At 40.2% G+C, this 23,788-nt stretch overlaps 1 protein-coding gene across 5 annotated transcripts in view; it reads left to right on the forward strand.

Moving 5' to 3' along the window:
- Positions 1-23,788, forward strand: part of akap13a (A-kinase anchoring protein 13a) — a 127,201-nt gene that overhangs the window by 20,319 nt on the left and 83,094 nt on the right. For 4 of the 5 annotated variants that reach the window (XM_088004136.1, XM_088004131.1, XM_088004134.1 and 1 more), the window contains exons 2-6: positions 3,828-3,871; positions 10,315-10,471; positions 14,972-15,135; positions 15,580-15,751; positions 22,520-22,703. In XM_088004136.1, coding sequence (XP_087860262.1) covers positions 3,839-3,871; positions 10,315-10,471; positions 14,972-15,135; positions 15,580-15,751; positions 22,520-22,703 — 710 coding nt within the window. In that variant the 5' untranslated portion in view covers positions 3,828-3,838. The remainder of the gene's footprint in view (positions 1-3,827; positions 3,872-10,314; positions 10,472-14,971; positions 15,136-15,579; positions 15,752-22,519; positions 22,704-23,788) is intronic. The other variant, XM_088004133.1, reaches the window with a different exon arrangement.

Here is a 23,788-nt window from a genome sequence, read left to right on the forward strand (position 1 = left end):
GGCAGCCATCCTCAGGTGAACAAATGCTATCGGCTCCATCCTTGCCGGTGAATGTTGTGAAAGTGGCAATGCATCTTGTAAATATTTGCCCTATTGTGCCACAAGCTAGATCCAGACCGTGGCCTCGTAGATGCCGTCAAAGTAAAATAACAAGGACTTGAGAGCCAACAGATGACAAGGGGATAGAAATGTAAAAAAGCACCAAGAGCCGGCGGACACGATTTGAGTCTTATAAGTGAGTGCGGTGTGTGTCGTGAGGGAGCTGGTCCCTGGCCCAGTGCACTTAAGGCAAGAGGATTAGCCTCCAGAGTATTATTAGAGCTGCTGATTATCCCCTTACCTGATCCGCCTAATTCGAGCTCAGGCCTGTACATTTAGCAGAAAATTGGAAAAATGTTTGGACTGGGCTGCAGAAAGTGAATTGTGTTGTGCTCTGTTGACTCTGGAGCTCTCTCTCGTTCGCTCGCTCTCTGCTGAACTCATTAGGTCCTGGCCTTTTGTCGCCGCCTCCCCCGCTGTGTGGTTGATGTGATTAATGCACCGCTAACCACCGGGGCCAGAAGCAAGGACTTGTTTTAGTGCCAGGGAACGGCAAACAAAAGAAAATTGTCTCCGCAAATAACAGAGGAGAACACGGGGGCTCATAGCTGAACAGATCCTTGACTCTTCGGCGAACGCGAGCTCGAGCCAAGCTCTGTTCGGGAGGGTTCAGCAGAAAGGTTTCCAACCCATTTGTCTTCCAAGTATATAGCTGTTACACCTTTTGTTTTTTAAGGCAATTACACACCCACTACCTCTGACCTTGTGTCCAGAAGCCGGCTTTAGGGCCTCGCTTTTCTAGACTCGGGAGTACAGGAGTCAAACATGTTCCGTGTAATCCTGCCAAGTGATCCCGGGACGACATAAGCCCTTCTAGAAGAGGCAAACTAGTGTTTTTGTTGCTTTGCTATCCCGACTCTGTTTGCTTGCTGATAAACCAGTTGGCGATTGGAAGAGGCAGGTTTGTCCAAACAAACAAACAAACCAACACAGGTAGGGAACTGGCAGCTTCGTTGGAAGGGTGTGAGAGAGTGTGGGCGAGCGAGTTTTGCTCTATTGACCCCTGTGATGAGAGTGGGGGATTTCCAGGACTGTTCATGCCACTGTTCTTTCTGCACGTTCTCAATATTACTGTTTATTTAAAGTAAGATCTATTAATATTCCTGTTTATTCATTTCCCGTGTGTTTACCAATACTTTATTTTTTCTGCAATGTCACTACACTGCTGATATTGCTTCCCTGCTTCAGTGAAACACCCCCATAATCACGCGCTGCATCGCTGTCACAAGGCCAAATAAATGCCACATGGCCAACGCCCTCCTGAAACACAAACAGCAACAAGAGAAAATTGTCCTCTTAATCATCGTTTGCTAGCCATTTATTAACTGGTTGATTAAAAAAACACAAACAAAAAAAAAGAACAGCAGAAGATGCGCCTTTTGCTACACATGATCGGGTGTTCACTAAAGGAATGCTGTTATTATTTTTTTAAGCAATAAAATGTTCATTTTCTTACTTTATTTATTTATCACACTTCTTAAATTGGGACCTGAGTCCAGATTTCGTAGCTGGTTTGATACTAAAGTTCCTGGAGACTTTGAATCCTTCATTTCCATATTTTGTTGTTTTTCTAATATTGTATAAAAAGGCTTAAATAGTAATAATTGATATAATAAATGATTAGTAAAATAATCATTAGTTGCCATGCATAGTTTACTATAGTAATTTTATTGTTCTGATACATTTTTTCAGCATTACTTAGCATGTATTTTCTTCCATTAGTTAAGTAGTTGTGTGTGTGTTTCTGGTCTCAATCTCTGTTTTTAAACCTGTGACGCATTCTGCTCCACATTTGGCTGTAATTATAAAGTTTGATTGAAGGTTCTTCCACTAAACTTGTAACAAAATGTGCTGTATCACTGCAGCATATCATAGCCACCTGGGTTTTATCAATTTGATCTGCCTTTACCTCTGTCACTCCCTGACAGATAATTGTTCTCTTGCATTAATCTCACATCTGCTTTTGCTCCTGCGGATTTTGCTCATTCGACGTCAGACATTAGTTGTTGTCACGGCATTTCAGATGAATTTTAATTCGTCCAAAATACGTTGGCTTCGTCTGATACCTTGACGTCGTGAGACGAGAAGTTACTGCAGTGTGGGTGTGCGATCTGATAAAACTGGGATTAGCAGAGCCGTCTGCTGAATTATGGGTGGCGTCACATCACATTAAAAACGCGGCGTTCTCTGCAGCTGACAATATTTGATGCAAATGATACAAAGTTGATCATCTCTGGTTAGGACGACAGTTCTTAAACTACTTTGTAGATTCTTGGATGCTGGGTTTTTGACTTTCTCTGTAGGATCAAAAAAATTCCCTTTTTGTGATTATTTATTTATTTTATTTGTTTTTCTTTTTACTTGCATGGACAAAGGTGTCTTTATCTAAAATCTATTTATTAAGATTTTTCTGTTGATTAGAAGCCCTAAACTAATCTAGCAACAGCAGTTCCAAAGATATAACATTTTTGTAGATTTTGAACTACAAGCCTTGATTTAGACACTTATTGTGTGTTATAAAATGATCAACTCAACTCATTTTCCATTTCCTGTTTATAGAAATTACACAAAGACAAAACTGGTTTCGCTTGTCTGGATAAGTTTTCCTTCAGATGCTAGAAAATCAAACAACACTTGACAGGAAAGCGCCACCTGTCACTTGGCAAAGACTTTTTTGTCAGCAATGTCTCTTTTCCAACCCGCATTCAGTCTCCATGGTAACCAATTGTTGTACCTACTGAGGACTTAACATAGCATACTCTGAGCACAATAAACAACTAGAAAGTGTCAGGAAATTGAATTTTGTGGCTGATAGATTGTAGATGGAGCTGTAACTCACAAAGATAAATACATTTTTTTCGTGCCATTAGTTTCAAGCAGCTACAGTTTACGACCAACTTTTCAAACTGTAAACAGCACTCTCTGTTTGTGTGTGTGTGTATTCTAGTGAGTGTGGGATAAAGTAGGAGCGTCTCTGCTGCACTGCATGCAGCTTCCCTGTTATCTGCTGAAAATCTTCTCCCTTTCGGTCTGAAAAGAAAAACCCCTTCAAATAACTTCCTACATCTGTGTTTCCTCTCTTGATGACTCACTGATGGCAACCCCCCCCCCCCCAAAAAAAAAAAGCATTTAACTTGAGTTGCAGTGACTTATCATCGACGACGAAGCGTTGTCATGAGGACATGCTGGGAATTAACAATGGTTCATTCACTGATTGCAAAGTGATTTTCTTGTTCTCTCAAAGCTGAACTTGTAGGATGAGAATGAGTAATGGTGAGATAAGTATGTTTACATTAAACTTCTTCCTTTAAAATCAGTTTGTCTGATGTGAAAGCTGTGCGTTCTTCAGCATTCATGAGGCCTCTTTCAAAAACTTGTCTGAATAGCAGGAAGGAAACTGTAAAGGTGACTGATGTCTGTGAGTGAAACAAATCAAGGCATTGAATTTATGGGATACATTTTCTAAGAGCGTCGCTGTGAAGCCTTTCTTGCCGTTTGCAGTTCCATTGACGTGGAGCTAAAACTTAGCATAGATTAATCAGAGAGAAGGCTTTCTTTGTCCGAGTGTTTACGTCAACAAGATTTCCAAGGTGCTAAAATGATCATGTCGTGTCTACAACCTATTTTTGTGCCCTTCTGAAGAATCTCCATTGTTTTTGAAGCAGAATGCAGAGACAATAACGAGCATCCCACAACCGCTAACCCGTAATTTGTTCTTCTCTTTTCAGTGTCCAGGGACATGAAACTCAATCCACAGCAAGCTCCTTTGTATGTAAGTATCACTAATCACAATGGCTCTTGTGTGCACTTGAGGCAGTTTCTCCAGTGCGCCCAGTTGTGCTTCCTCCTCTCACACAAACAAACACCGTGTTGTTTACATATTTAAGTGCTTTCACTTTTCTGGCCCGTGTGGCTGCCGCTCTGTGTGAATGGGGACGCCTGTCAGGTCAGCGCAACGTAAACTTTAACTAGCACCGGTTGTGTGTTCGGCATAATGACCTCTATTTTTCTTTGAGTAGCTTTGTGCACCAACAAACTGGTATAACGGGAAGGTTGGCGGGAATGCAGATCAGGTTTTGTTTATTAGTTTCGTGTCCAGACTCCAGATGTGGTTAAGATATGAACAGAATTATAGTTGTTTGGTTGACTTTAATAAATCAGGTTTGCATCTCTCAGGTCATGTGAACCTGGAGGTAGTGCTGGGCGACATAGCTTAAAAATTAAATATATCGAATTAGATTTTTTTTTTTTTTTTTTTTCTGGGAGTGTGTTTGTGGGGGAAGAAAAATCCAGATTTTCCAAAAAATGAAATCTTCAAAATGAGAAAGTTTGAATAATCGATACAATTGATTTGTTGCTCAGCCCTACCTGCAGGTTACAGTTTTAATTTTTATTTTTATGCATATTTTTTTTGTTTTGTTGAAGATGCAGAAACTGCTGTGTTTCCATGAAACATAATGTCGCTCATACGGATAGAGCGACGGTATGTTTTCTATGCTCCTTCACCCTTACGTACATTCCTTGGGGGGAGGGGCTGATTTATGTTTTTGCAACCACCTTAATAATATATAGTTGCGCCGCTTTTCGTGCAATAAGTCATTAAAAAATGCCTATGGAAGCCCGTTTTCCTCCATTCTGATAAAAAAAAAACCCACAACATATCATTGTAATGACATAACATTTTAATTTATATCAAGATAAGTTATCTTATTATAATGAAATTACTATCTCATTTTAATTAGATATGTACTTCTTTTATCAGAGTGGTGGAAATGGGCTTCCATACACTCCAACCACTTCCTGTCGTCTTCTTTTGCTTTTCCCCCAGTAGTAATATCTGGTTGTTTATCCACACGACTTCCACAATGTGAAAAATATGTTTTCATTGTAGTTTTATGAAAAACACACAAGTTTTTATACAGCCAAAAAACTAAATCAAAGGGCTAAAAACTTTTATCAGAACACATTAGTGTTTTTTCCCGAATTCAGCATGTTTTCATGAAGCAAATTTAATTAGTTATTTAAAAGGGCAACATGACTATGGATCAAGGCAACGACATGAGAAATATGGAAGACATTTGCTCAGTAACTACATCCACACCAAAGAGCGATGCTGTCAACAAACCCTGGTTGTCCTGCTTCCATTTGGTATGCTCACTATCGAAGCAAATATTGAATTTTTGAGTGTTACTCGTTGGGGTCGATCAAGCTGATAATTGGCTGGTTTTTCTGCTCAGGACGCGTGTCGGTGCCGGCTCTGAATGGGAAGAATTAAAAATTCTCCAACACAATTTGCTCACTCGCACAAACTACCTCACTTGTTCAAACAGAACGTGTCCCGAACCCTGCGGATGCTCTAATAACCACTTACAGCCGCTTCATTCTGCTAATTACTCTTTGGTTACACATTTGCTGCCTTTACTCGTCATACATTAAGTGTTTCAGTTTGATCCCCTTACAAATTACTCCAAAATATATGCAGTTGCTCTTGTGGCTCCTGAATATGTTGATACAAAATTAATGAAGTGTGTGCGTGTGTGTGAGAGAGCAGTAGGGATATTTCTGAGTCGGAGCTTTTGTGGTTCCACTGCTCTCCTAATCACTAGGCAGGGAGAGGAGGTACACACACGAAGCAGATATGGAAGAGTGCGCGTGCGCGCGTGTGTGTGTGTGTGTGTGTGTGTGTGTGTGTGTGTGTGTGTGTGTGTGTGTGTGTGTGTGTGTGTGTGCGCGCGTGCGCATGTATGTGTGTGTGCATATAAAGAGTTGACTTGCTAACTCATTCACCAGCTAGATAATGTTATCTGTGATTTACAATCTGACTCTTCACTGAGACCAGGCGGGTGGTGAGGCCTCATTAGGCCTCAGGTTTTAGGAACTGCTTCAGTCTGTCACTGGGTTAAAACAGAAACTAAATGTGTCTAATCACCTAAGTTGAAGGAATATGGTTATATTGTTACAGTGTCATTCAAAAATATTCACACCTTTTGGTTCATTATAGCCACAGATTTCAGTCGGTATTATTTGACTTTAATGTAATAAGCCGACACATAATTGGTAAGTAGATGGAAAATAATTTTTTTTGGACATATTCAAATTGGGTGTGCACTAAGTACGGTTTGGCCCAATACCGATTTTTCTACATGAAAAGTCACTATATCTATAAAAGTTCAAGGGATATATTATCACAAGGTGATGCATATTCACTGAATGTTATAGTGAATGCAAATTTGCTGCATTAACAGATGATCCAATACGTGATTAAAGACATGAAAACTGCCATCATAATATACTTCTAATGGGTCCTGAACTTTTGCTCCAGCATTTCAAATTTCAAAGCAGTTTTCAAGAGTATTAAAAGACAACCGAACAGGTTTGGTTGTTTGGATAGGATGCTAGGATTAAAGTTCTGCTCTGTTGTTCAGTGATATTTTCCTGCAACAGGATTTCTGGAGCAGGTTGTTCTGACCAATGAGGTCAAACTAGACCTGCTTGACCGTGTTTTACATCACCATGTTCAGATGTAGCATACCACCACCAACATCACCATACCAACTGTTAAGCACAGTGATGGAGGGATGATGCTTTTAGCTTGATTAGCCTGGTCACCTGACTCTGTAGCGTGAGTCAGTGGGAGCCATTTTCCTGTGAGCTAAAGCTTGGAACAACCTGAATGCTCTGCTGTACCTACAAACCATGAGGTGAAGATAAACATGTAGGGCTGTAGCGATTCCAGGACCTCCATTATTACAATTTCTCAAGGCAAATTTATACTAATACTTTATTTTCTCAATTCTTTTTATTCAATCATCAGGATAATTGATGGTTTACTTGATTACTAAAATAAGTGTTCACAAGAGCTCTAATATAGTAACGGCAAAGCTCTACATACTAAAAAAAATATCCCAGAACATTTTGTGCAAAGCTTCGTCTTATTAAGCATTCGCACTGACACGTTGTCTGTTGTTCTAACATCATCCGCGTGACTGAATGCAGGGTTTTACTACTGAAGTAGTGGATGTGTTTCTGATTTAAAATGAACCTTTTGCTCACCTGGACAAACAGCAGCTGGATGTCGGGGAAACAGCTCAGCTCATACATGCGTATTCGGAAGCGGTGAGGGAGGAGAGGCTGAGTTCTGCAGCCTCCAGCTGTGCTTTTCATGTCGCTAAAGAGCTGCTTGCTTCTTGTTGAAACTTCATGATTAGCAGGTCAATACCTCAGCAGGTCACTTTGCTCTCCGCTGGTTTGAAGTATTTAACGTGGCAATGCAGGCGTCCATTTACACACATGGGCGCGCTTTACTCGGCTTTTAAACATATATTTTCTTTCTGTCGCTTAAGTCGGACAAATAAGTAATTTCAATGTGTTTTTGTACAGATTTTAGCCTCCAGCCACCATAGTTCCTGTGTGTGTAAGTGTGTGTGTTTGTGTGTGTTTGTGTGTGCTCTTTTGCATGTTTTGCAAAGATGGCTGTGTGTGGAGCTCTGTTTCCTGCCGTCTCCAGCAGATGTTTCACATCTCCCGTCTCTTCGCCTGCTGCCAACACGTTCGCCTCCAAAAAGAGACTCTCAGCGATCTTATTCAGCTGACTTTCTTCTCAGCTTTCACTTCTGTTTTCTCTCAGCACCAGCCTCCGTCTCGGCTCTCGTTGCCCAATACTGTTACATATATAAATATTTTTTGTGAATGTTTACTCAACGAATCGACTTTCAGGTGTTCTTATGTCAGAGGAGGTTCCTCCATGTTGCGTCGTTTATCAAGGGGTCGAGGGGTGATTTGGGGAAACCGCGAGGCCCGCCGAGTTGCCGCAAGAAGCCCGAGCTGCTATCGCCGCGGAGTGTGACGGGTCGGCATTCTGTCTGAAGTGATCCAGAGGAAGAGAGAAAATCATTTCTCCTTTTGCTTCTCCTTTGTTCGTGGCTGAAAATGTGGAACTTATTTCACACCGATGTATTTTCATTTTCCCACGGAGCACAAAACTGCCAAAATCACCGAGGTGTCAATTCACTCCCGACGCGGCAAACCCTAATTTCCAGTCGGAGCTGAGGATAAGAGATGAGTTTTTAATGGAGAGGATGTCATGCCTGCTGGCTTCTGCCGGGCCGGCGACTCATTTACTGCACTTCCTCATCTCTCCTTGTTAAAGCCGACACACTCGGCGCTCCGCTAAGCATGCCGCCAGTCGGCTTCCTGACTTCTGGCTCTCTGAAGGTTCCTCCAGGCTGCCTCTCTCTGTCCGTGGCCTCTGGGCCGACTTTGAACACGTCTCCTCCACTCAAATCGTTCAAACAGCATTTCTGGCTTTGCCAAACAGAGAGGCTTGCCGGTCCCAAGGCTGCTGGTTAGCCTCGCTGCTGCCTTCTAGACTGGAAGAAACATGGCCCTGAAGGAGAGGAAGGCAGCACCTTTGACCCTCTGCTCAGCTCAGACGTTGGGTCAAAAAGCTGCAGCGTCGCTCAGAGTAAATGGTTGGAGACGTTCTCCATTCTGTTGGCCTCAGTGGGGGAGAAAAAAAAAGTTGAATTGAACAATATCCCTATTTTCTGTCCCATCTCCTCCCCCCTTTGGTCTGTCCTCAGATGACACCACATCATTCCACAAATTGTGCAACCTCACTCTGGGCCTTTGTTGCTTTAGAAATAAAGCAGACAGCATTTATGCATAATTACGCTTTTGAATCTTTGCGCTCTGGTAATTCAACGGTTATCTAGTTCACACAGTTGAACTGAATGTGGCTGAAATTTTGTGCTGTTAAAAAGCTCCAGATACTGAAACAAATGAAGGAACTGACTGTCTTCTGGGGTCCTAAACACGGTTGCCAGATCTGAGTTTCCAAACCAAAAACAATGTAAAACCCATCCAACTCCAAAATTAAAGTAATGACATTCATGTTGATAGCCCCATGATTTGTCCTTTCTTATATTCTGACCAGAACCAGATCCCATTGGGACTGCAAAGGACTTGACTGATCTCTATGAGACTTGAGTTTTTTATGGTGACATATCTTTTTAAAACTTGATATTTTCCTGGGATTTCTGCTTTACAACACTACCACATAGTGAAACTTGATTAATTATTGACAATGTCATGTTCAACAGATTCTAGAGATTTCAAACTAAATTAGCTAGAAAGATGAGTAACACTTTCTAGCTTTCTAGCTTATTTTGTGTTTTTCTGCCACATAATGGTGACTATTTCAAAAGAACTTTGTCACCAAATGTTGTGAAAAGCAGCCCAAATTTTAACAACCTGCCCAAACCTAGTTTTTTTTTTTTCTCCAGCCAAACGCGTTTAAAAAACAGCCTAATTGGACGAGAACTTGCCCAATTTTCCAACACTGGTCCTAAATGGCCAACGCTTTTGTGGTTTGTTTTTAAACTGCTTGTATTTTGTAGTGTTGTCAAATCGATCAAAACATTTTAATCAGCTTAATCACACTCCGGCCCTGTGATTAATCACTATTAGGAGTGGACATTTATTAAATTGTTTACTATTTTTCATGATACGTTTCTTATCATGAAAATATTTTTCAATTATCGCTGTCACGATAAATTCCAATTAATGACGTTTAAAGTCCCCCTAACACTGTCAGGATTGTTATTTTTACTATTTTCCTTCTATTTTCTATCTTATTGCTGCATTCATAGCCTTGCAGTTACTTAACAAAAAGAAGGGCTGAAACAATTAATTGGATTACTCACGATTTATTGATCATTGAATTAATTGTCACCTAATTTAGTAATTGATTAATCGTTAACTCACATGTGCAGACTCAAAAAAACGGCATTTGCTGAAAAACCCCCCCAACATATTCAGAGGAGTAATCAAACCAAAACTGTACAAAACATGTATACATTTTGCATTTAAGCTAAAAATGCCTTTGTCTCTGAATATGTTTTAGCCAAAATTTTAGAAGTGGTGCTTTTTTTTAAATTTATCTTCACCCAATTGAGATTTAATGCTAAAGTTTAAAATGTTTACTTTCTTATTTAAAAGGGAATTTATATTTATTTGCATATTTTAATGTGTTTCTAATATTGTATTAGAAACCCATTAAGTTTTCCACGTTTTCATATTCTGGAAGTTTTTTAAAGAAGTCATTTGGCAAGTCAAAAGTAAAACTCTCCTAATAATTTTGTACACATTCTGCTGCATGAATATGCCATTTTTTTTATTTTCTCTTCCTTCCACTTACGGTCCCGTTTGTCTCAGCAGGGTCGATGTGTTGTCACAGTGCAGCTTTCCGACGAAGAGCTGGCTGCAGATGATCGGGGAGTGGACTACTTCCTGCTGTTCGCCGGCAGCACACAGAGACATCTAACCAGCACCCTGAGGAGCAGCCATGACACCTTACAGGCGTTGTGTCCCGGTGAGCCGCCGTCGTCGCAACCCCGGCTACTCCCAACAGCAACAGAGAGAGACAGTAATCCACACATGTGATCTAATGTCTCTCCCGTTTTCAAAATTTCTATTTTCAATAGATAAAATAGACGAAATTAGAAGAATAAAACCTGAAATTCAGTTTGCACTGCAATGGGAATTATATATACCAGTTACAGTTTCTTCTCAGTTTGTGTCACTACAAACCTTAAGAGTATTTATTCATATTTCACACAAAGTAGCAAGTGATCACTAAGCAGATAGAAATATTATACATGGCTGCTGGAGGCATTATGCTGTTTATTTATGCACTCTGAGACAATATGTAAGATTTCATTACACTGCAAAAACACAAAATTTTAGTGATTTTTGTCTAGTTGAAATTATTGTAGTACACTTGAATTAAAACTAACTTAAAGGCAACTCTTCAACAACATATAAAAGCTTGTTTTAAGTAAATAATTCCTGAATACAAACTGTACTAGTTCCACTGGCAGATTTTTTCATTTAAAACTGGAAAAATATCTTACTGTAAGTGAAAAAATCTGCCAGTGGAACTACATGTTGTTGTTTTTTTTTTCTTTTTAAGCTATTCAAGAATTTACTGTCCTAGCTGCTGTTGAATTTTGCAGCAACATGAATCTTTCTCTTTCATTTTTTATTAGTCTGACTGATGAATTACATCTGGCTGAGCTTATATTGAGTAAATTCAGTCCATGTTTGTGGAGCTACAGAGTTGGTAAATGAGCAACAGCTTCAAACTCATCAAGGAGCAAAGTTCACTGTGCACACAAGGTTAATAATACCGAAAGATGACTACCACTAACAGTCATTTTGCCTTTTGGGATAGTTAAGCATTTGTGATATTTCAGTTCCATTAGCTACAGTCAGTGTGTCCTGTTGAGTGTCCAACTAATACTTTGTTCTTCACTTCTGATTATTCCTAAAGTCAATACGTAATCAAAAGAATAATAGTAATATTGACTAGAAACAAACGGATAAATTATAAGTTTTAAAATGATGTTTGGTGAAGAGACTGAAAAGTGTCTATAAAAAGGGTAACTTTTAAAAGTGATTTAGAAGCTGCCTAGTCTGACATACTGGTTGTCAACTGTTGGTATAAATCTGCTGACTGGGCTCACAACATTAGCACCATCTCCTCTCTAGTCACTTTCTGCCCGCTGCTTTTCAATAGGGAACAATAATTTTTTAATGGTTCACATTCAACACCATTTAACCAGCTTCATTCTGATTTTAACCTTTCTCTGTACAGTTGAGTCGGGTATCGTAAAGCAAGACTTGCACCGCAAAAACATAAAATCTGACCAAGTATATTTGGTCTAGTTTTTAGTGCAGATTGACATTAGACAAAACTAACTTACAAGTAACGTTTTTGAAAATATAGGAGCTTGTTTTAAATAACTAATTCCTTAATATTGATGAAAGTGTGAGTTTCACTGCTAGATTATTTCAGTTATAACATGGAAAAATGTCTTATTAGTGAAATAATCTTTTAATAGAACAAGTAACTTTTCATCAATATAAAGGAATTATTGACTTCAAACAAGCTCCCACATCCTACTGAAAAGTTGTTTCTAAGTTAGTTTTGTCTTATTTAAATGTACTAAGATTTTTGCTGTTGAAAACTAAACCAAAATTACTTGGTAAGGTTTTGTGTTTTGTGCAGTGTAGAGCTGCTTGAAACATATTGGACAGTCGAGTAAAAACAATAAACTGTATTAAAAACAGAAGATATAATCTCCTTTTGATGCTTTTCCACGTCCAACAATAAACGATGTGAGGAGAAGCACAGAGCACGAGGGACACGAGGAAGAGCAGTAGCTGAATTTGTTTTCCTCTGCGTCTCCCTTCCTTCCTGACAGGTAAAGAATAAAGACAGGGCATGATAAACGGCGTTATCTTATTAAGAGCTCAGCTGAATTACAGCCGTCTGTTGGGGGTTGCAGAGAGGTGTTACTTTCTTTTCACAGATCGGCTCTGCTTCGCTGCTTCTTCCGTCGGGCCGATTTGGACTCCAAAGGGCCGAGCTTGGAGCCGGCCAGGATGGCACAGGACGGATTTCCCAGACGGCTTAAAAAAATAATAATAAAAACGGCGGTGCATTCTGTGAATCGCTGCTATTTAAATGCCCTCGAGTAAAGCAATAACACAAACTTGGCTTGCCATCAGCCGTCTCAGTTTGTATGTCGAGCCGCGCGGTGGTAAATCACACACGGGGAATGTTGTCATTGGAGGCGGTACCGTAGTTGTTCAAAAGATTACAATATTTTAGAAGCAGGAAACCTGCCAGTACTGGATACATTGAGAGATTTATCACCCTAAGACAGCCTGAAGAAAGTGAGATCATTTAATATAATTAAGAAAGTCACATAAATCAACAATCAAAACTGAAGAAAATATCTACAACGTGAGGACATTTATGACAACTACATGACCAGATCCAAGGAAGATCATCCTGACAGCAGACTGCAAGATGGGAAAGGAAGTCCCTCCCCTGCCCTTGTGAAAAAAAAAATTTGATATGTGAAGATTTCTTTTGAAACAACCAAATATTTTACGGCATCTCCCAATGTTTCATGCAACTGCAGTGTATTTGCATAGACCTCGGTCCTCCACGCTCATTCTGTTGTTGTGATCATCCTTCATTGCATTCATTTGCATAAACAAAATATAACTGATGGCACGGTGCATTGTTAATTTGCTGGAGTCTGACTTGTCAACAAAGGTGGTGGAGTTCAATTGGACAAATGTTTCAGTAAGATAAAGATTACTGGTATTTGCTTTTAATTTTTCTGTGAGTTGGAATTATTCCAGCATTGCAAGTATGAAATGATGAATATGTACTGAATACAGTTTGCATTTTTTTTTTTTTTTCGTTTTCCGTTCTGTGCCCAGGTTTCCTCCTCACAGCCTGGGAACAAGCATGTCAGGTTAATCTGTGACTCTGAGTGTCTTTAGTTCGGCAAATCACATTAATGAGCTAAACGTCTGCCGTCGCTGGAGCTACTGAAGTGTTGCCGTCAAGGAAATGACTAAAGTGTCCCTGGGAACCGTGCGGTGTGACAGGGAGGCAGCTCCAAACTGAAGCATAGAGCTTTTTAATGAAAACCATCAGAGGATGTCATGAATTCAGCCTCATTCTCCTAATATTTCCACACTTTGTCAACGTGCGTTTTGTAGACGAAAATAAGTCAGGGTTGTTGTTACTTTGTCAGATTGCTGTACTTTCAGTCAGTATCAACCGTCTGTTCATCACTTTTGCTTTCATAAGACTGCACAACGTCTGCAGGCTGCATCAAACCCATCTCGAAAGATTCTCATGGAACGCTAATATCAGGTTTCAGTAAAGTCCTCATTGGCAGAAAAGTTAAATATTAATTCATATTTTTAATTATTCAATAGAACTGTTCTCTTCTGGGTAGCTCATTAATCCAAACGTACAACTCAACCAATTTCCAAAAGACTAGAATTAGCCAAAATCATGACTGTTGGGTTAATTGGCCTCTCCAAATAGTCCCTAGGTGAATGTGTGAGTGCACATGGTTGTCTGTCTCTGTGTTGCCCCTGTGACAGACTGGCGACCTGTCCAGGGTGACCCCGCCTCTCGCCTGGAACGTTAGCTGGAGAGGCACCAGCAGCCCTCCTGACCCCACTAAGGGACAAGGGTGTTAGAAAATGGATGGATAGATGGATGTTTGAAAACATAACTTTGGCTCCTCCCCATGATTATTTTAGGAATTGATTATTCTGACAATCGATTAATCGGATAAGACAAATGCCACATTCTGCAAATTTTTAATTTAACTGTATAAGCCTTTTTGTACAGTACTTTAATGCATTAATAGATGCAAATAAACATGTGAATGTTTATCAGCTGTATTGACGTTGAGTTAATCAGAAAGGGCTGAGGTTTGTACGTTAGTATGCTTTTTTTTTTTTTTAAGCATTTCAGGCAATAACATTTTCTTATTTAAAAAAGGAATTGAGTTGCTTGAAATGTTGTAGTATTGTATAAAAAGGCTGAAGTGAAATCTTTGCAGAATCCTTTTCTATTATATGATTAATCGTCAGAACAATCAACCGATTAATCAATAACTAAAGTAATTTAGCCCTGGCTAAATTTCATCTTATAATTTAGAATAATGTTTATGTATTTTATGTAAAGAGACTGATGATGATTATGATAAAAATCAGAACAGGTTAAAACTGCAGGTTTAATAGATGCTAAAGGTGCTGAGGTGTTGATCGGGTTTTTAAAATTTCTTTTTATACAATTCACAAATGAAAGTAGTACAAGCTCTTGAAAACATTTTATTTCCAGCTGCAGGGTAAAAAAGGGTGAAAAAACACAAAAAAGTGACATGAATTATATTGATTGAATGGTGTAAATAAAACAAAAAACAACTGAGTCCTCTCCAGGCTGGTTTTCCTCCTCTGATCTCTTTGTTTCTCTCTCATTGTATTGTAGCTCATGACTGCTGCGAGGTGGTGTTGGTCACCTTGTGTTCAGCCACCCAGACTCCCTCCAGGGACCCTGAGGACCCAGCGCCCTGCCCGGGGTGCGTGGCTCCATTGGCCGAGCATCGATTCAGCTTTGTCCAGGATTTGGCTTTTGACATGGCCCAGTTCTTGGTGAGCCGTCATTTCATCTCCCATAGCACTAGATCTTGTGCAGCACTTGAGAGCAGGGAAACCAAATGATACATTTTGTTTTTGTTTGCTGCCCTAATGTCTGACATTAATACTCTATTACTGAATTCTCCGTCTCTCAGCTCGGAGTCTCTTAGAAACGTACAATTGAAGAGAAGGAAATTGATCCGGACTTCGGCGTTCATGCACTTCTAAATGGAACATTATTTTCTTTACTCGCTGAACCCGACGTTTTCAGTAACACAGCCGCAGCTCCAAATTGCACTCGCGCAAACACGACTCCCTACATTTACGTCTTCCATTATTTATCAGCGCCTGATTAATGCTCTCGTGCTCGACTTTTTTTAAAAGGAGCACACACCAAAAACTCTGTTCGCTCTCCTCTGCTAAAAAGTCGACTCATCTCTGTAATCACCTTCCACACAGGTGAGCACAGCGGGCCGGGCCGACGGCCTCGACGGGGCCCTGCTCCTGGATGAGTGTCAGATTCCTGTGCAGGAGTGTGAGCGCCTGGATGAGAACCTGGCGCTGGCCCTCCACCACCTCGTGTTGCCGCCGGGATGGAGCTTAATGGGCAGCAAACAGGCCAACAGCACCGGTGAGCCTGGAAAACCACTGCATGCAGCGCCTTGCTGAACTACTCCTACTTGGGGGTTTTTGTTTGTTTTTTTTTTACAGTTTGTGATGTTGTTACCAAAAACAATAATGAATCATATTAGACCAATTTTGTGTATGATTGTTATTAATTAAAAGTGCAGTATTATGTAAAATAGACTTTTTTGAGCTTTACATCATGTTATTATCTTATTCCCTCATCAAAAACTTAACTGAAGTGTTGCCTTGAGTCTTTTATGAATGTTTTAGAAATCCTTCAATCTCCAGTGGCAACCATTTAGATGTGCAAAACAGCTGGAGGGACAGAAGGTGCATCTCCTCTTCTTTTTTTAGGTACAGTTCCTCGTAGGAGCTGCAGTTTCCAAGCTCCTTCAGACTAGCCAATGTCAATTAGCAAACACCTGTTGGAGCTGCGCATCTGCTGAGCTCAGCATACGAGCTGCTTGTCAGTGCACCGCTGGTAAAAATATTGTTAAAGGGTTAAAAGAGGATCCATGTTGTGGTGACTTCAGAATGAGTAGAAACCTTTAAAGAAACAGAGGCCCAGTTTCAACATCTTAAATCAGGAAGTAAAATTTCTTTTGAGTCATATTTGATGTAGCATTTTTATAACAACTGAAGGTAATATTGTTACTTGATTTTGCTATAAAATGACTACACGCATTGAAAACACATAAAGCTATGCCTTTAAGTCTTTTGACAAGTTTTTAAAACTACCTACTCTTTTCCTTCCTATTCACAACTACAGCTGAAATCAGAAATTAACATCAATATTCTTTCCGTCTCTATTGTTGCATTCAGAAAATGGAAAAAAATTGTTTGGACAGTGAGGGAAAAAAAGTTAATGTATCTTTTTATTGGCTGTATGTAAATGACTGGTAACCACTTTACGTTTACTTTCTGTCAGTCTAACTCCAATAGACACATTAAAGTTTGTGGTTGTGACCTGCTAAAATGTGAAAAAGTTCAAGGGCTATGAATGGTTTTGTAGGGAACTATATTATAGCTAAACAACACAAAACTGTTAAGTTGTTTTTGTTTCTATGTACTGACTCAGTGTGTGTAATTTGCATTATGGTCTGATTGAATAAATTGCTCTCTTACTCACAAGCACCATTAGCGCAGAAGCAGAGTGGAATTAACCATATTTTACGTTACAGCAGCTAGAGGCAGTAATGTCCAGGGTAACTGTGGTCTGAACCTCTTGTTTGAATGGGTTCGAATACATTTATAAAAATTATAGCTATTCAATTATAAAACCATTTGTCTGTAAAAAAAAAAAAAAAAAAAAAAAAGGTTATAATCCATTCCATGCAAGACTGGACCTACGGGGTTTTGCTGTGCCATAGTTGTAGTCGGGAGAGGAGGCAACTCAAAGACGATCCCAGCAAATTCTGCTTTTTCTACTAAAAGCAGATGGGAAAAGCATGATGACACAAAGATAGCCGTCAGTTCACAAACTGTAACATGGATCACATGACTACATTTATTTTTTGGTTTTAATGCATGAGAAGCCACAAGGGACCCTTCTTTACCAAAGAAATGTGAAATGACGAGCGATAACGAGGTGTGGAATTCACCAGAAGGAGCGAGAGCAACGCTGACTAACACTGTAGAGCAAAACCAGTCTGCAGAGGCCATGCCTAATAAAGTCTCAATCTTACATAGCTGTCATACTTCTCGGTAATGCAACTACAAAACTGGCTCTATAGAGATGATGCGCTTAAGCAGAATGGTGCTAGATGAAGGGTGAACACTGCCTGGGAAACACAAGATGTTCGTGTCGAATTTGTCCGTAGGGTATTTGTTTCTTCCTGATATCTGGCCTTCCTACCAGAAACTGTTGACAGCTTCAAAGCATCATAGAGGTTTATGTACCTGATGTTTAATGCCAGTGAGAAGTATCAGCATCATTGACATGAAGGCATGTGCTAGTTTTGGCCTTTTAAAGATGCATTTAAAACATATTTTTAGGGTGCAATAATTCTCTGTCAAACACTTTCAATGCTTAAAAAAAAAAAAAAAAGAACTGGATGCGCAAGTGAGAATTTATTGTAAATCTTTTTTCTCATCCACCCAGAGTCAAAGAAATTTAAAGAGGCAGTATTGTGTAAAATCGACTTTTTTGAACTTTACATTACGATTTTATTTCCTCATCGAAATCATACCCAGAGTACTGCTATGGTTCTGTAATGCACGTTTGAGAAATCCTTGAATCTCCCGTCGTAACCAATGGGGGCGCCTAAATGCTTGCAATCACTAAGAACTGCCTTCCTGCCACTCCTCCTCGGAGCTGCAGTCTCCAGACGAGCTTCCGCCTCACAGATCACCCCTCCCTATCCCTTCCCTCACAGCTCCTCCAGACTAGCAGCAGCAACAATTGGCAAACATCTGGTGGAACTGCTTATCATACAAACTACTTCTCAGTCCAGTTCTCCAAAGAACATTTGTAAAACTGATGGAGAAACATTGCAATCTTGACATGGTGAAAGCGGAGTGTCGGAAAGAACAGGAGCTTCTTAAAGTGACAGAGGCCCAATTATAGTCAATTTTGATTTAAGTATGCAGCGTTTTTATGACAACTGAAGGTAACATTTACTGGACTGTGCTCCAAATTGTGGCTATAAAATATATAATCCTTTAATTTCAGACAAAAGTCATTTAGTAAGTTGCATAGAAACTCCAGGCTTTTTATAGCCGTCAACAAGATCTTGATTTGATTCTAGCTGTATGTTTTTATTTATTTATTAATTTTCAATGGGGCTTAGGTCAATGTCATTCCAGAATCTGCATGTTTGCAGCTTTTTCAAACTTGTTCACATTTGTTTGGTTAATATTCCAAGCAGACAAAATGGTTCAAATGTGTCTTTGAAAGACCAAATCCAAACTTATCATACCTTAACCTCTATAAAATAACACTGTTTTGTTGCTACGTAAGTAGCAGTAACTACTCAAACAATGTAAAACACCGTAGACTCGGCACTCGTCCTCATCTTCTCTGGGCAGAGGCAGCAGCAGCTTGGTTTGTGAGAAGTGGCTGTATCAGTGCAAACTAAGACACGGTTTTATCGAAATTAAAGTGGCAATTTTCTCCGGCCGTTGACTCATTTCACTTTAATCAGTTAAAGGAAACTAAATGAGCTGATGTGGATGATAAACTCTGCGAGGTAATTGCTCTGTGTGAAGCAGCGTAAATAGGACTTCTGGGAGTAGTTAGTGTGCTGCCTCTGCCTCTGGCTATTGCGAAGATAATATCTCATGGTTCAGCTCAGATTTGGATGTTTGGACCAAGGCACAAGAACCGGCGAAATATTTCAGTGCGACTGATGAAAACGGGCTGACGGGACACAGGAAGTTTGTGCCGCTGGGATTGAGAGCCTCCGCGCTTCTTAAGAAGATTTTGTTTGTCGTTGGTGTTCAGTCGGAGAAATAAATGGATGAATTCAGTAATGGGCTTCCTCTCAATTAGATAAGATCCACTTGTTAACGTAATGGACACACACAGACACACCCTCTCTCCCCCCTCTCCCCCCTTTTTTTTTTTTGCATCGCAATCAGTTGTCACAGTTTGGACGTGGAAAGCTGCTTCCAGCTGCGGTGAGTGATGTGCGCTCTAATAGGCTCTGCTGCGCAATATGTCACCTCTTCAACGCGAGACGTTCCGCAACGATGAACTGCAGGGGAGGGGAGAGGAGCGTGGCCCCGCTCTCCCATTTATCAGACCTGTCAGATGATGGATAGCGGAGGAATGTAGGTGGAGGTGACGGTGGTTTATCTCAGTCATCCTTCACGCTGTGGGCCCACAGCAGCCACTGATCTCACACCACCGCCAGCTATTTATTGTTGTCGGGGGGGATGTTCATCTCACCTGGGAAATCTTGCATGTCATTAAAACGGTTTAACAGTTCCCAGTTTGTCTGAGCGGGCTGCTGCAGTAGGTGTCAAATTATCTTTGGACAGTGAGCTACGGTTCACAACAAAAATCGATATCTGTCTGAAGGATCCGCAGTTTCGATCAGCTCAGTGTTGTAGAGTTGATCTTGTATCATTTCATAAAACAGACGTGCTTTGTGCTCGTAGGAGAAATATTGTTCCCTCTTTACGAGTTAACGCCATCCTTTATGGCCGCAGTGGAATTAATGTGATGTGCTTTTATCAACATACATCAGCTTTACATTACCATAGCACCCATATATAACTTTGCATTTAGAAAGAGGCAGTGTTACGTGCTTCTCAAGCACACAGTGCCATTTTACAGCACAATCAAGTTATTTCCACTTGCTATAAAAAGGCTATATATCAAATATGACTTAAAAGACATTTCACTTCATAATTTAAATGCCTTGAAATTGGGCATCTCCTGCTTTTTCTGAAACTCCACTTTCAGGAAGTCATCACAACATCTCCTCTGTTAACCCTTTAATAGTTTTTACCAGTGTTCAAATGAGAAGACGCATGACAGAATCAATGCAACACGCCAGGTAGGTTTTCGATGAGGGAATAATATTATAACATGATGTAAAGCTAAAAAAAGTCAATTTTTGCACAATACTGCCCCTTTAAAGCCTTTTGTGTAGCAGCTTATTTTATAATGTGTAATCTGCAGTTATGCTGCACCGGTTTTAAATCTGTTTTCAGAGATAACAGATTTAAAAGAGCAATACTAGAAGAAAACCTATCAGGCTGCATAGTACCTGACTGTGCCGTGAGGTTTAACATCTAGCTGGACATTGACCCTAAAGATACACCTAGAGTGGTTTAGATCAATGGTTCCCAAACCTTTTTGTGTCCAACCTTCAAAATACAGCACAACACTCCATATGCCCTCTTATCAGTTGAGTATGCAGGTGTTACTACATTTTAGTTAGTCAGTTTTGTTTACCTGCATGGAGTTTGCCTTCTTAGGTTCTTTCCAGGTACTCTGGCTTCCTCCTACACTCCAAAGACATGACTGTTGGGTTAATAGGTCTCTCTAAATTGTCCGTGTGTGTGTGTGTGTGTGTGTGTGTGTGTGTGTGTGTGTTTGACTGTTTGTTCTGTGTGCTTTTGTTTTGCCCCATGATGGACATGTAGCTTGTTGCCCTATGACCTCCTTCTCGAACAATGACTGCTGGAAATAGGCACTTATGGCCCTGCAACAATAAGTGCGTACAGACATTGAGTAGATGGATCTACAGACTTGTTGATCTGCAATCCTAAGCAATGTCTCAACTCCAACTTTGGAAAACGCTTTTTTTTTCCAGATCAAAGCCTATAGGTATAAGACAAATCTCTGCCAAAGAGATGACATTCTTTTTATCCATCCAATCTGAGGGAACTTTCATTTCCCAAAGAAGAAAAATGTGAACATTTTCAGTCTTAAGATTTGCAGAGGTGGGAAAAACAAACCCTTTGCAAGGCAACCAGCTGAGAGCTTTGTTGTGTTTCTGCCAAGGAGCAGCAAACCTTTTCGTCCAGCCTTCAAACTGAACTAATTTGCTGAGCTTTCTGGCTTTCTTCTTTTCCGTTCTCTGTGTGAAAATTTCATGGCTTAGAACGGCAGCCATCTTTCAGTAAACCCACCAACTAACCCAGCAGCCAAGCATTTCCTGCCACAGTTTGGCATCTCGCATTCCAGTCCGGCCCCGGCCCGACCAAGTGGAGCGTTACGTTTCAGCAATTAGATTAAAAGTTCATCAAGGCAGGGCGGTTGGGACCGGCCCAGGCTAAATGGACTGTAACCATTCATCTGCAGACGCTACTGATTATATAGAAGTTGCTTGATAATTATTCAGGTGCTGATAAGTTTCTCCCCTGTCCCCTTTTTTTTTTCCCATTTCTGGCCTCCACTAAACGCTGCAACACGCTTCATGTTTTTGCCACACAAATAATCACACACGCCATGCAAAACATTTTCATCACGGTTTGCAGGCCAGAACTCATTTAACTAAGACATTTCTTTAAAAGTCCATAGACTTTTCCATAGTCTTCCACAGACTTTTCTTTGTAAGGTTTTTACGCAGAAGTTGGATCAGGTTCCTTTAGAAGCAAATTTTTTTTTTTTTTTTTTTTTTTTTAACCAGCCATATCAGGAAATATGGAGAGATGTTTATTTACACATGAGCTGGTGTGTGGATCAGCTGGCAGTTTGGTCTTTAAAGCTGGAGGCAACCTTTCTCAGAACCTGTTGCTTTGGCAGACATGAGGAGGTTTGTGTGCATGTGTGTGTGTGTGTGTGTGTGTGTGTGTGTACATAAATCATCATTGTTTGTGGGAATTTTAAAGGGCCCCGTCTCAGCAGTTTATGGTGTTATTAGGAGGTCGAGAGAGGCAGAGGGCAGGTAGCGGGCTAAATTAAAACTGGGAATCTGGTGCACTTGAATGTTGCTCACCTCTACTGAGGTGAAACTATGTGAAGCGGCTTTGATCATTTCAATGTTCTCGTGTGAGACCCAGCTTCAGAATGTTTTTCTGCACAAAAGTCATGTTTTGTTATTTTTTGTTGCATCTTTTTCACACCTTATTCACAAAAGAATTCAGCATAAAGCTGCGGCTGTAGCACTCAGTAAATATCTGAAACGTCTGTTGTTTACTGGGCCGCTGCCTGTTTCTGCTGGCAGAGTTTGTGTGTTGCCGAGCTGCTTCAGGTGATGGTATGTGGCACCGACAAATCGGTTTCCCTGGTCCACTGCATGCTCTTTTCAGCCTCTCTTTGTTTTGTGGAGTTTGTATTTATTGGTGCATTTGTCATCTTCTGTCTCTTCCTCTGCAGGCCCGAGCCCTCAGGAGACTCTGCTGCATTTCTCGGCACGGCGTGGCCTTTCTCGGGTGACCCGCTTTCTGCTGCGGCAACCCGGAGCCAGGGAAGCCCTTCGGTTGGTCAACAAAGAAGGTCACACCCCGGCTGCCGTGGCGACACAACGAGGACACGAGCATCTCCGTGAGCTCCTCACAAAGTGAGTGCAGTTTAGACGTGGGCATAGTTTGACTCTTTCATGCTGCTGTGACCTCAGATAAATGCATAAATGCTCAAAATAAGGAAAGCATATTGTAATTAAATAACTTTTCAAAATTAGAAATTAATTATTCAACATTTTTTTTATTTTGATAAACATGCTATTAGGGCTCAACGAATTGTGATTAATCAAATTAAATGTGATTAACTGATTACTGAAATAATCAACTAATTCAGCAATTGATTTATCATTAAGTGGAATATAAAAAAGGCCAACAGTCAAAGCAATAATTAAGGCAAAATTGTGCAAAAACTATATATATTTTGAACTTATGAAGAAAAAACGTAAAAGCATTCTTTCAGCCAGATGACTGGCAGTGTGTAGCAAAGGTTAAAGAGGAACGCCTCTGGAAGAAATTCATGGAGGACTGAATGTAATTCCCCAGATGGTCAGTTGAATGTTTTAATATGAACAAATACATACAATGATATTTATGTATCATAGTAAAGTAGCACACTAGGCCATCACACATTTGAACACTGTGATTTCCACACCGTTGATCTCAGTATTCACCCACTGTTCTGAATTAGAGCACACCAAGAGCAACTCGTATATTTGAAAGATGTAACAGGACCTTATAGCAAAGAAAAATTCCCTTCATTATCTCACATTCTGACTCATGTGTAGCCTGTGTTTCAAAAATGGTCAGATTGGTAGTAGTGAGACATTTTTCTGTTTTACATTTATTTTTTTACTTATTTTTTTTATAGGCACATTGCTCTAAAAATAAACCATGGTTCATCCAAACCTTCCTCACACTATATAACCTGGTCATTTTTCCCCATGCGTAGCTTTGGAATTTTGGTTAATTTTGTACCTGCTTTTCTTTTTATTTATTTATTCATTCATAGGTTTTTTTTTTTGTTTTTTTTTAAGTACAAAATGGTACCAACTCCTCCGTCAGTCCACCTGACATTTTTAAGTCATTTCCTGCATTCTGCTGCTGGGAAATGTGACTCTATAAATCTGCCAGCAGGGTCGACTTGGAGGGGTTTTGGTTTGATACACATTGGTTCCATGCCATA

Source organism: Poecilia mexicana, unplaced genomic scaffold (genome assembly GCF_051168715.1).
Source record: "Poecilia mexicana isolate PSO_F unplaced genomic scaffold, ASM5116871v1 scaffold_3, whole genome shotgun sequence".
Lineage (NCBI taxonomy): Eukaryota > Metazoa > Chordata > Actinopteri > Cyprinodontiformes > Poeciliidae > Poecilia > Poecilia mexicana.